Raw genomic sequence first — 14,355 nt, forward strand, 5'->3', positions numbered from 1 at the left:
TTTATTTTGTCCACCTCATTAAATGTATTTGCATAATATGCGAAGAGTTTCAATTATTTTATTTTCAAAGTAGCTTAGTTGCCCTCTTATGACTCCAGTATCGAAACGCCTTCATCATTGCGAAACGTTCACTTCGTTCATGACTACGCTAAAGATAAGAAAACTATTTTGATACCTTTCTTTATTAATTGCAGTATAATGTCATTAAATTTTTCCACATTTCATTATACAAAGATTGACAGTTTATATGAAAATACCAAACAAGCCAGTTTATGTCAGGAGTATCATATGAAAATCTTTCGTCCTTTTCAAGGGATTTCAATTCGGAACTTTAGTTTCGACCCACAACATTTTTGCCAAGGATTGACCCCCTAAATTTCTTCATTTACACCCTGTATATCTGAAAATCCCCTAATTGTCATAGGCCTTTTACGCTCGAATTTGAAAAGCGGAAAAGCACAATTAAAAAATGAGGTATGGACTTATAAGAAGATTTGTGTTATTTTCTAGTGATGACTCTAGTGATAGTACATAGTATTATACAATTCCTTCAAACTTTTTTTTTTGGCTCAAAGTTCTAAAATTACATTTGGTTAGACCATATTCCTTTCATAATCACTGTTATGTAATAGTTTCATCAAAATGACTGCTAACTTACTGTTATCAGTGGATACTTGAAAAACCCATAATACACAATGCTGCTACTGTTGTTCATTTTGTTCCAAACGCGCACAAACAGAGTGTAACTGTTAATTGGGGTCGAGATCCACCAACAAGCTTTCGATAAGATCTCTGTGCTTATGTTAGTGCCAATTAATTGGTAAGACGGACATATCCCATCAGGAAATTACATTGTTTAAAATATTGCATCTTTCAAATCATTGAAAGATTGATTTTGTTTTGGAGTTCTGTTGTGTTGGTTCCTTTTTCAAGACTAGTTATATAGTGAAAGATTTCAAAAACAACAAAAATATTTTTGGATTAGAATGAAATTACTAGATTTCCTACGAATGACTTAATCACGTATAAGTATAAAAGAATGATAGTTTTGGTTCTTGATCGCATGATATCCAGTAATTACCTACATTATTATCCAAAATTATTTTGAGATCTTTCACTATAGGTACATATTATAACGAGTCTTAAAAAACGAACCAACGGTTCCGAATTGTCGACAAAGTTATAACAGTTGAATTATTAGTCCAATTTCCCACGCCACCTAGTTTAATTTTTTTTGAGGAAAGGTGTTTGTGAAAGAACTGCGAAAGCTGCAGTGAATCAAATTAATAGTATCAAATAAAAACTCATATCCCCCATAATGACAACTAACAGTGGTAGATGTGATTATTGTTTACTTTTTCGTGAAAAAAATTCATGAATAGTAGATTTTTATTTCGAATTACGCAACTTTCCATGCATAATTGGGTAGTTTTTCACTCTCCTTTGAGGGTCGAAGAGTGATTACATTTTTTTAATGGCAACTTTAAATCTTTATATGCCAGAAATTGATAAAGCTTTTCTGCTCACTATGATTTTATCATTGCTGGAGTTCTCACAGAACTATTGTTCAATTGATGTCAAATTTTACATTTCAAACGTATCAATCAAATATTCATGTAATTTTCTAAATGCTGTTTTGTATTTCAACCCTGGAAAAAGGCATTCCATAACATTTCAAAAACATCAATTTTTTTACCTAGTAGAGGTTGATCAATTATTTGAAAATTTGCTTCATTTAAAAACCAAAATGACCACTTCTAGTATTTTTTCTAACAAATGTAAATACCGAATATAAGAATTTTGTACGTTGCATTTGACTCACTCTATACATCTTCTTCGTTGGTTGGACTGGGAGCTTAATATCCACTGAATCCTTTATTCAGTTCTGAAAAAAACAAATCCCACTCTATTGTATAAACAACGAATAGGGAGACAAACAATGGACCAAAACAATCACTTCGCTTCCTATATTGTAGGCAGATTACTACATTTTTTGCTTATACCATATCAATTTTGCAGGAGAGTCTCTATTCTCAGAGAATTCTGAATAATTAATAGAACTATGAGGTTAAAGCTCAAAATTCTCAAAATATTTTTTCATTCAAGAGATAAATAATTCTGTATAAAAATATTATATATCAAATATCCTGAAATAAAACATTTTCATGAAATAACAACATGAGTCGGTGAAATTATAATAATTTAACGAAAAACATCTCTTCTGAATGGAAATGCTGAACAGAAATAACGGAAAATGAAGTAAATCCATGCATTCGAATATTGCTATAATTGCTAATTCATCTATGATGGAATAATCTTCAATTGCATCTAGCTACATTTGAAAACAGATTTGAAAGGATTTCGAAAACGAAAATCAAGATTATTGTAGTATTTTTATGAGGGTTTCTATATATTTCGAACCAATAAAAGAGGAGGGAGATATTTTATCAACTCTGCGATTCAGATTCCATATTAAATAAATGACTACCATGCTCTCGGACTGTGGTCGTTCTTCGTATGGAGCATGCTCCCCTTTTCAAAAACAATAAGACACGACCGCGTCTTTTTTTATTTTCTGTATTGTATTTATATGGCTAAGGTAGAACCATGAATTATGAATGAAAACGAGAATACAAACTCACGATCTCCGCAACGTGAAAAGATATCTGGAATAGATAGCGCATATCAGAGGGAATAAGTTAGGTTGCAGGTTATCTCTCAGAGATTATTCAACTCGAAAGAAGTTCAATTCTATACATATTTTGAGTTGTGATGTAGATATTTTTATCTCGATTTTTACCAACGACGAACTCCTTTTGAGTAGTTTATGAATGAAAAGAAAAAAGTCATTGTACTTGAAGTTATCAGTTATCATGAAGAGTATCGAGTATCCCAACTAACATTTCTTTGTTCAAGAATATCTTTGAAATTTAATTATGGTTGTTCTCTGACAGAAAAAGCTTCAATTTTTTGATATACTTGAAATAAATTATCAGGCAATATGTTTATCTTTACCTGCATTCCCTGTTCAAAAACTCGAGTAGTTTCTGAAATTTTCAAGACCAAAATTTGTCTTAACACCAACTATTTTATCATTTATATGGGAAGCTCATTTCGGACAACAATGAATTTTACGGATGAATATGAAAATTGTAAAATGTATAAGGCAAACTTTGCAATCTTTCAACTCCTCGTCTCTCTTATTTTCCGTTTATTCAAGAGTTATGAATTCTTATTATGAATTTCTCTTAAAGAAATTCATTCAATCAAGATTCAATTGAGCTGAAGTTATTCATCAACTATGTTGAGTAACAATTTTGTAGAGGTACGATAACAAAAAGCTTGTTTCAAGACAATGTCTTCAACCATAAAACGTAACTTCCGATTCATTATAGCGTATTATGTGTTGCCCACATGTAGAAATTGAGGATGATCAATGTGTTTCCGATAACGGATTTATATCGAGTTCTCATCAAAATTCGCCAAGTAGGCCATGAATTATCGATTGACATATTGACAATGTATTTGAAGTTGAGGCTTTTTTTTCAACAGAAGGCAGAATTGGTCAAAATGAAACGTTTCGTCAAAAATCACCTATACAAAACTTTCAAAATGACAAAGTTGAAAAAAAAATTGAAAATGATTACTGTAGTGGATCTTAATACGACCCTAGACCGTTCGTTAGCTGAATTATCGCAAAGTAGTGGAAAAAAACTTATCTCCTGATTGGACATGTGGTTTCGTTTAGGATATTGGCTCGTTCGATAGTTACGTGATATTGAAAATGGAAACTTATTAATGCCGAATTGTTCTAATTATTTTTTAGTAACTTACACGATTTTATGAAATGGTTCATTTCGATACCAACTGACAGAAGAGACTTAGGACACGAGTGTAAGAAATAGAATAATACCTCAAAATCTCACCAATAAAATTCGGCTGAATTATTCAGGAATTTTTTCACAATGGGCATCACAGTCTCCTTGTTCGAACATTCCAACAATCGTCGTGAAAATGGGATGAGATGGGGAAACATCACAGCACTTCTTCAACATAACTAACATAAGCACTTTCGAGAAACTGCCTCGATTTTCTAAATTTTTTTTTCACTCTAAATTGCCCGACACAACATTATGATTCCCTCAAAAGTGACCTGATGCATCTAATCCCATGAACTTGGTACTGAACCATTCATTGTCCAGCCATATGTTTTTTTTTTCGTTTTTGCGATGCTGGAGTCACCTTCCACAGTGCCTTACTTGAAATTCAATTAAATTTTGTCGAACTTCTAGGGATTGTATATCAGCCATCTTGGATATTTTATATAGACAATTTTTGGTTAAACGACTTATTATAATGAGTTCTACCTTCTGTCAAAAGAAAACCTCACCTTTGACAACACCCTGTATAAATTAGCTTTAAGGATACAAATTTCTGTATATATCTTCCATATTTAAATAAACTGCCTAATTGACGATTTGATAGTCGGAAAACTTCGTGAAACTATGAATCAATGTGCAAGGATAAGTACTTTCTGTAGATAAAATTAGTTAGAGGAAAAAAGTACTTGACCGCCTAAACGAACCAGTTAGATTTGGGATCATGTGGATTGTTTGAAGCAGAGTTGGATGTTTCTTGTAACTTACTCGATTTCTTTTATGTCCTTCACAGTGAAAAGCACTGAAAATTTTATTTTTCTTGAGGTGCTTCCTTCCAACTTCGGTAACACAAGGAAGAGAAACAAAAAATTTGGTAACAGATATTTGGGGGAAGAACCCATCATGATTTTCAAGGAAAATGAACATTTAACCCGCCCCAAAATATCCCTCAGTCAATTCTCCAAATCTTATATATATCATTTTGCTTCATAATCCTATAGCTTCTAGCTAAACTTTGAAAAATTATGAAATATAATACCTAAATCAAAACTTTTTTCCTAATTGAACTTTTGAAGTATTAATTTCTCAACATTATTTTCGAACTCTAATACTAATCGTTTCCTGAAATCTGTCTCAAATCTGCATAAAAGAAAAAAAATTTGGATTTGCTATAGGTACATTCTTTCATAAAAATGCAGCTAACCAATAACGTTCAAACACAAACCTTACGTATGATAACCATTCGATGTCGATTTCAGAAATCCATATTTTCTATGAATAGATATTGTACCATTCAATGCCAAGACTTGTTATCTTTAAATTACTTTTTTTTGTTGTGAAGAATTGGGAATTGGGTATTACCAAACATATTTATTAGAGATGTGAAAAATTTTAAATTGACTAATCTTGTTGCAGATATCTCCAGAGGGGAAAACTGGTCGGGCAGATATTGCTGTCAAGTTCCGAACAGCGAAAGCTGTCGCAGGGCCTGCATAACAGCAACTTCGCCATACGATTTGGCGCAAGGATGTCGACAAAGCGATGAAATTGCTTTCTTCAGCTGTCTGGATCGCCAGAGAGAGGGAGATAGCTGCTGCGCCAATGCCAGAACTGATGATTGTAGAGATGCATGCTTGGATATTTTCCGTAGTAGGCTGAGCCCAAGCGATTACCAACGACAAAGAGTCAAAGATATATGTGATACCACTAGTCCAGATGTCAGCGAATGCATCAAAGATTTCGTACAAGTTACACCTATTAATCCAAAAAGACGTGAGTACCTACCTAATTTTCATCCTATAACATTGACCTAATTTGGACCTTGTTGAACAGTAAGCCACTGCTGTGATATGTCCAACAAAAGTAAGTGTAGAGATACTTGCAGAAGAATTTTATCAACCACTGAAACCACCCTGCAAACATTACTCGATGACCTAGAGGTTGGAGGCTGTGGACCATTTTTATTACAGGTTGAGTAATCAGTTTTAGTAACATTCAACCCAAGATATTTGAGTTTAATCGTAATAATTTCCGTATCTTCCACAGGATTTCTTCTGGCAATGCTTCTTCCAATCACCAGAAACTCCATCGACTTCTCTGGGAGGATCTATAATTTCCAGGGTGGGCATAGATAGTGCCAAATGGCATTGCTGTCAGAGGGCGAACAACCCCCAATGTCAACGGCTGTGCTCCAAAACATTCAGTAAATCTTGGATAACATACTGGAAGGATTTTCAGATGAAATGCTTGAATCAGTCTTCTGAGGAAAATTTGAGGAACTGTATTGATGAAGGTATGTACTTGGTTTCTCCGATCTTCTTGAAACATCCTCTCTGATTTATTCTTTTCTTGCTCAAACCTGTGGCTTCACAATATTTCATAAATAAAGCTATGTAGTTGAGATATAATTAAAATAATTCAAGAGAAGATTAAGGAGAAAATCAACAAACCTCTTCCGATATAATTGAAACTAGAAAATAACTGATAAGTAATTAACATTAATCATCAATATCGAAAAATTGATAAAAATATAAAAAACCTACACGATGAAGAAAAATCGAACAGCTGGTTCCGGAGTTATGGAAAGACAAACGTACAAATGAACACACGAACTTTCACATAGAACTTTCACAAGAATGATGCAGTTTTAAATGAAGATGAGCTGATAAAAAAAAACCATTCCTTCCAGGTCGGGTAGATAAGCAAGATATATCGTATTACTCCGTTTTTGTTTTAATGAATGTCGAAAGAGCAGGCTGTTTCGAAAAGAGAGAAAATTTTGAAAAAATGAAATATTACTACTTGAAATGAATAATAGACATCTATTAAGATCATGCGATCTATCCAGGAAAGAATTCAGATAATTCCAATATGAATGATATGCACTTAGATATTACACTTTACCTGGATACACCTGGGACTGTATTTTGAAAGACCCAAGTGATAACTACATTGAAAAAAAGGGGGTATGCGAGAGCGACTAATAAGTAGGTATATGTGAAAGGATTTTGATTCCACGAGAATGAGAAGTATCTTATCTATCTTGATATGAATATTTTCTGTAGAGAATGAGAAGTATCTTATCTATCTTGATATGAATATTTTCTGTAGATGGGCAATGTCTACATTATGTGGAAAGACAACTGGATTACTCATTACCGTAATCTCAAGCACATGGTGCTTTTCGTCAATTATTCGTCAAAAGTGTTCTTGACCGCAACAGTATGATCAAAATCTTTATTTCATCGAAAGGGGCATTTATATTTTTCATTTCCTTCAAATGAGACATCATTGAAATCGTACAAAATTGCAAAACATGATTAAATAAAAAAATGTGTGTACATTTTATGGAAAATATATAAAAATACTTATATTTCCTGAAATATTCGAATATACATAAACGTGAAAATTATATCTTTTTTGATTATATTGGTAATATTTCTTAGAAATTTATGTATCAGCTTGGCCACATCTATGACACCAGAATAATACTTAAATCTCTTTAAACGAAGCCAAATCTGGAAAATGGGTGTGCGAAACGACACAAAAAAGTGTTTCCATTGATTGAAGGAATCAACTGTAAAAATTGATGTACAACTAACGCCAACAAAATTCCAATTCTGCTTCTAAACAAAACTTTATATTTATGAATGAACAAGCCATAAATCTGATCTTAATTCCAGTTGACGAACCCTGCGAGCTGGGCTGTGACGGACTGAGCTTCTGCACCAACTTCAACAACAGGCCAACGCAGCTGTTTCGATCCTGCACCACCCAAGCAGACGATGCAGCCAGAAACGACGTAAGATACTGGCAAACCGGTAACAGATTTTCCCTGTTTGGTCTCAGCCTGCCGCTCAAAAACTCCACGAATTGCACCCCAAACCTCTGGCAAACCGTTGCGTGCACCTTAGAGATCAAACCGTGTTCACGTCACACCCACTCCACCCAAATTTGCCGGCAGGATTGCTTGGACATCTTATCCCAATGCATCGATTGGGGCGAGATGGACTTGGAACACACGGCTGATACGATCTGTTCCAGCATATCACCACAAGATCCAGCAGCATCCTGTATCAGTTTGGAAGAGTTTGCGACTCCACTGGAGAACGTCCCTCAGCGTTTGGCAGCGCAGGTCTCGTCTCCGTGCAAGGGTAATCCGTGTGAAGCTAATGAAGTATGCGTGGTCAACCATCATTGTGCGCATGGCACTCGGTGCTCGCCTTACACCTGCGAGCTAGGTTGCAAACTTGGCAACGTGAGCGAGTATATGGTACCCCACGGTACCTACGTCAGAATACCTATTCCGAACAACCCTAGAGGGTGTCTGAAGATATGCAAATGTAACAAAGGCAGAATAGAGGAATGCCAACCTCTTCTATGCATTCCTCTGACTCACTGTCTCCTTGGAAACACCCAACAAGTCCATGGATCCTCGTTTGAAGTCGACTGCAACCACTGTAGTTGTTACGCTGAGGAGGTGATATGCAGCAAGAAACAATGCGAGACGAGTGCTTTAAGTGGTAGAAATACTGCCTACACAACGTTACCCTGCAATTGTCCACAACACTTCATACCTGTCTGTGGTAGCAATGGTAATTCATATCCATCAGCTTGTTTAGCTAAGTAAGTATATTATGTTAGAAATCGATCTTAAAAAATTAGTTCTCCATCCCCATTTTTTATGTTGACAAACAAAAAAATACGAACAGTTTCTAGTTACAAAAATTGCAACCGTAGTGCTGTAGGTCATCTATTTATATAGATTTCTTTTATTATTCGATAGCTTCAAAATTCAACTTATCACGCGTTCACATCAAATCGTTTTGCATGCACACAAACAGAAATGTCTTTACGGACTCTGAATCTACTACTTGAAAAGTAATTTCGTGATATTTTTTTTCGAAACAAATTTTGTATCCCATAATAACAAGTGCTTTTAAGCTCTGCAGGAGTTGGCGATTCTCAACAAGAGTAAAGCTGATTAAGGCACGGCAGAGTAAATTATAATCTGTGAACTATCAATGCAAGAAATATTGATGCTGAAGCCCTTTCCTTAACTGCTAACAGAATTTTTTTAAATACTTATGCTGTATTTCCCAGTTAACTAGTATCTGATGTTCCCTACAGGACGATATAATGTTATTGTAGACGATATAAAGATGAACATTACGTTCATATAAATTCTATAACCCATTTGTGATATAATTTTTTTCAATGCGAATGTACCTATCCTGAGATCCCCATATCTTTTTCATTCGGTAGATTTCGCCTGAACCGATATGTAATGGTGAAATTTCATTTTTTTTTTTCAGATGTGCAATGCTCAGTGATTCTAACATAGATCTTCTGCCGTGTCAAGATCCATGCAAAACCCAAAAATGTCCGATAGGATACAAATGTGTCCCAGATCCAAAAGTATGCCTGTCATTGATGCACAAACCTTGTACACAATTTATGTGTGGTAAGTCCTAATATACCGGAAATTTAACAATAAAGTCTTTAAGGGTGAATTCATATACAGAGTTCCTTAGACCTAAATAAAGGAACCAATCTTATCTGCCATCTGCCATTCGGCCATATTCTGAAACTTGAGTTCCAATAGAGAGGTTATGTGTGGAATCGTTGAGTAATAAATACTGCATGGTCGAGCTGAATTGTACAATTTATCTATTCAATGCATACCATTTCTATTCGATCTGAAGTTACAGATTAGGGCCGAATATATTGTGTAATATATTTTCTGATTGACCCTACGTTAACTAACATACATTTTTATCTCATTTATCTGACGATTGGAATGATAATAATAAGAAGTAGGTATTAAAAAAAATTGTAAAAAATTTCATCAGATATTCAAATAAATTACCGTAGGCCTCAAATATCATTTATTATTCAAGTAACAAGAACTTTATCTTGGCATACAAAAAATCATCGAGCAACCTTAACTATCTCTATTCAGTCGTAATGGACATATGTCTCTTATTTAAGGGTATGATTATCGGCAGTTATAATATTCAATACAAAAATCTCATTATTTCTGCCCTTTAAAAATTCTTCCTAGAATAGGTCTTCAGAAAAGAAATAGAATTTCAAGAGAACAGGCATGGATTTAAATATTTTCATCTTATCTTTCAGTTAATGGTTCGACAAACTGCAAAAACCTTCCAGAAGAACCTGTATGCGACACAGAGAATAGACAATACCCAAACTCATGCTTTTTGGCACACAACAACGCAAGGTTTGCCTACAAAGGTCCCTGCCTGAAGAACTGCCAGAACAGCGGACAAGTATGCGGTATCAACGGCAGAACATACTCCTCTGAATGCGCAGCATTTGCAGACATGGTCTCCGTAGACTATCTCGGACCATGCGTGGCTGTTGGATTGATAACGGACACAAAAAGTCCAAGCTGCGCAAACGTCATCTGTAAAGAGCTATCGAACCCGAACTGTCTTGGCATAACCCCACCTGGAGCCTGCTGTCCAATATGTGGGGGTTCCTTGAGGCTCCTTTATTCAAGAAAACAGATAGATCGAGCGCTCTACGCTCTTCAGAACGAGAGTACAGACTCTTTGACTCTAAGAGCTCTTCTCAAATCTCTCGAGAGGCAGATTCAAGTCGTACAGTGTACTTTACGAGGTTATCTTACGGTAGAACTGGATATTTTTGTTAGTGTACAATCAACAGAGAAGAATCCAACAGATATACAGCTGGAAGCATGTGTTAGGGAGGCTGAAAAACTGGCAAGTCTCATAAACTTGCAGAGTCCTAGGATAGCCAGCGAGTTGAGTTTGAGCTCATTAACATTGGCAAAGATTGTACATACATTGGACACCTCTGGTATATCTTCTACTTTAAGTAGGCCTTTATCAACAGTCCTGGTGATGTTAATCTCTATTGTTTTACTTCATAGGTGAAACTCTAAGTGGTCTTGTTGAAGTCGTTATAGTACCTGCATTACTCTAAGCAGAATATGGTTTCGTTTGTCCCCAGAGCCTTCATATTTGTTTTTTTTGGACGGCTCTTCCTTCTTCTTTGTGTCTGTAGACTTTTGAAATTTTGACTTGTTTACATGAATTAATGGAGTATCGGTATAGTTACAAAACTATGGAATATACTTTAAGACATTTCTTTACTCAACGTGCCAAATCACTGAAAAATTAATATTACGTATTTCGCATCGAATTTCTTTGCCACTGTGATATAGATATAGAAATAATATGAAACAATTTTCAGACGTTTTCATTCAATCTACAAGTAACTTTGAAGAACTCTTTAAATTTTTTACCAAAGATGATTATTGCAAGTGCAAACTTGAATTGTTGTGAACACAATTATTGTACGTAATAGTATATTGTCAAGACAAAAGTGTATATAATTGTATATAAACATATATATACTATTATTGAATGTTTGTACTGAAATTTATTTATATTGTGTAGTTTTAAGATGTTGAACCAATAAAATTTCATAAACACATATTCAGTGAGAATTCAATAATGAGAATGAGACTAAACTCTTTGTTCAAATTCCTCTGCCTTCCAAGTCCCTAAATTTCCTATTGATACGTTTCTTTCTTCCGCAGATTACGAGTTTTTTCGATTCAAAAAATTCTTCATGAACTAGATAACGTTGTTAGTATGTTTTTCGAAAAATATTTTTAAAAGCGCGTGCATCCTTGGTTATATCTTACATGATAAATTTTTTTCTCTCCCAGCATCTAAACAAAAGAAATAAAAATTGAATAGGAAAATTGCCTGTGCGTTAGAAATAATAGCCGAAATGTATTAGTACCTACATTTCCTTGAAATATCAAAAATAGGGGTTGCAATTTTGTTGCATTAAGGGAACCCTGCATTTCAACATTGTTTCAACGCGAAAATCATACACTACAATTAATTATTCTATATGAGGTGTGAATGAATGAATTGATGGAAAAATTTAACAGTTCAAACTGTTCATAGTTACATAGGAGTCCCTATTCTAGAGAAGTCCGTTATTCGGAACATAACCTGAACATTAGCATGAATCGAATTATCTTTCAAAAAGCTAATAATTTCGAAGTAGATAGATTGAAATTCGATAAAAATAGTCGTCTAACCGCAGGTTTCACAAAACTTTGATTGCCCGATAAATGATTTGACAGCCACTCCATATCCAAAACAAAATCACTGAAACATTTTCATTTCTGAATATTTTGAAGAAGTATCACTTGAGAATCATTGAATGGATGTATATCTGTATATGGATCATTATTTGATGTGAGAATAATATTCTGAATGTACGTAGATTGAAAACAAATTGCGGTTTATTCGTCAACGTTTATTCAGTCCGATCAAGCTTTGTGTAACCGGGGGTAATAATGATTGTCTCAATAAACAAATCAGAAGATTTTACCCATTTTTTCGAAGAATATATCAAACCCAATTGCCAATATGCTATTCATTTCAAACAAAAAGAATTGGAAACACCATTCATACAACTATCTCAAAATCTATTTAAAGCAAAATTCTTCTCTTTCAAAACTCATAATTTGATCGTCGAAGATATTGAAACGGTAGAGGAACAATAAGAAAAGATTAAAATATTTGACGAAACTAAAACTAGGCACAGAGGCTTTCATGAGAACATAAAAAGCAATTTTATTGGCCCAAAATGGACAGATGTTCAAGCATACTGCAACATAAACTCTCGTGATATTTTTCAGAGAGAGAAATTTGAAAGACAACCAACTAAATTCATTTCAGAAAGTAATCCTGTAAAAAAGAAAATCCCTTTTTTCATTTGTATCTACCTAGATATAATCGAAATGGAAAGAAGGCCATTTTTAACTATTATCGATTCCTTTTCAAGACACGGCCAGGCCAGTGCTACATTTTAAAAGTAGAACAGTTATCGAAATTGCAAATCAATTCACTCAGTATTTTTCTAACCATGGTATTCCCGAAAAAAATAACATTCCACAACGGTACGGAATTTAAAAATCAGATCATTCATGAATAAGGCGAAAACCTTATTTACTTATTCTTCCCTATCATTGAAATTCACTGAAATCAAACACAACATTGTTCTATTTTACGTAGGAACATATTATGTGAGTCAATCGAAACACATACTGATGTATTATTTATTATTATAACTTATAACCAATTTCAGAAACATACGTAAAGTTTTAGTAGACCAGGTTAATGCAGTCAGTTCTAATAAAATGCTTGAATGCTAAGAAACTTTGTAGAAAACATAAAATATCAACTTAATCAAAATCAGATCATTTTGTATCATTTTTTCCATACCACAACTAAAAGTAGGCAGGCATGCATGGTGTTTCATGAGTCGTTATTCATAGCCTTATGGTGAATACAGGTCATTCAGGCCTTTCAGAAAACTTGCTTTGTTTCTTATTTCCTTGAGTGGAGTGTGTCATGCAAAGTGAAAATTGAATTCCTCAGAATAAATTATGTATTGTTTCATGACAATAACGAAATTTCTGTAAGGGATGTAAAAAATATAGATTTTGGAGCTTGATAGAAAAAAATCATGATATTAATTCCGAGTACTGCCCTGAAAATATTGATATGTATATTTCATGACCCGTTTGAAAGAGCATTCTGAAGTGAACAAACCCATAAAATTTGATAGTAATCGGAGCTTGCATTCCAGAGTTATGGCTATCGCAAATTTAGACCAATGTTCATGAATCACCCTGTATCTCCGAAACTAATAGCCTTAGGAAAAAAACCAAGCAAGTTTTCTGAAAGGCCTGGATGACCTGCATCCACCATAAGGTTATGGTGGATGAGCCAACGACTCATGAAACACCCTGTATCAACTAGGTGCTATTTAACTAACAGGGGCTTTGGGCTGTTCAAAAAAATTATAATAATATATAATTATAATTATAAGAGCGACAATCTTTTTTGATGAGAACATTAACAACCTGTATATATGTTAAAATTTACCTACCATCATTACCTACCATTGAAAATTAAGTTTGAAAGTTAAGGTGTTTTATTATTTATTCTATCTACATAAACTTCATATAATTTCAATAAATTTTAACAGAATGATTCATTAATTTTTGTCCGAATTGACGCCTTACAGGCCTTACAAGAATGCAGAATAGAATTTGTTAAGCTCGGCTTAAACTCGGTCTTAAACTCGGTTTAACTGAACTCGGTTTAAGGTACCGATATACCAGGAGCGTATGAAACTGAGGAGCATTCTGTGTTCCAATAATCGTCGTCATCGGAAGAAAATGGTGGCATTAAATATCACCTGTGAATTTTCAAAAGTACAAATATGTAGGTGCCTAGGACACATGTGTGGTGTGCTCATATGTGGTGATGGAGGCCACATGGCCGGGTCATTTTACCCCACGTGTTATGAAATTCTCATCAGGAACGCAGAGTATCGAGGAGCTCAACTATCAGTTCATAAGCTCTGCCAGGAAAATTCGAATGAGGAGTGGTGTTCT

At 34.4% G+C, this 14,355-nt stretch overlaps 1 protein-coding gene across 1 annotated transcript in view; it reads left to right on the forward strand.

The window, feature by feature from the left end:
• Positions 1–11,362, forward strand: part of LOC123316823 (reversion-inducing cysteine-rich protein with Kazal motifs) — a 56,414-nt gene extending 45,052 nt beyond the window's left edge. Inside the window, exons 5-10 of the mRNA XM_044903072.1 lie at positions 5,295–5,651; positions 5,712–5,848; positions 5,925–6,171; positions 7,562–8,504; positions 9,194–9,342; positions 10,017–11,362. Coding sequence (XP_044759007.1) covers positions 5,295–5,651; positions 5,712–5,848; positions 5,925–6,171; positions 7,562–8,504; positions 9,194–9,342; positions 10,017–10,798 — 2,615 coding nt within the window. The 3' untranslated portion in view covers positions 10,799–11,362. The remainder of the gene's footprint in view (positions 1–5,294; positions 5,652–5,711; positions 5,849–5,924; positions 6,172–7,561; positions 8,505–9,193; positions 9,343–10,016) is intronic.
• Positions 11,363–14,355: the final 2,993 nt, after the last annotated feature.

The sequence above is a fragment of the Coccinella septempunctata genome, chromosome 7 (genome assembly GCF_907165205.1).
Source record: "Coccinella septempunctata chromosome 7, icCocSept1.1, whole genome shotgun sequence".
Classification (NCBI taxonomy): domain Eukaryota; kingdom Metazoa; phylum Arthropoda; class Insecta; order Coleoptera; family Coccinellidae; genus Coccinella; species Coccinella septempunctata.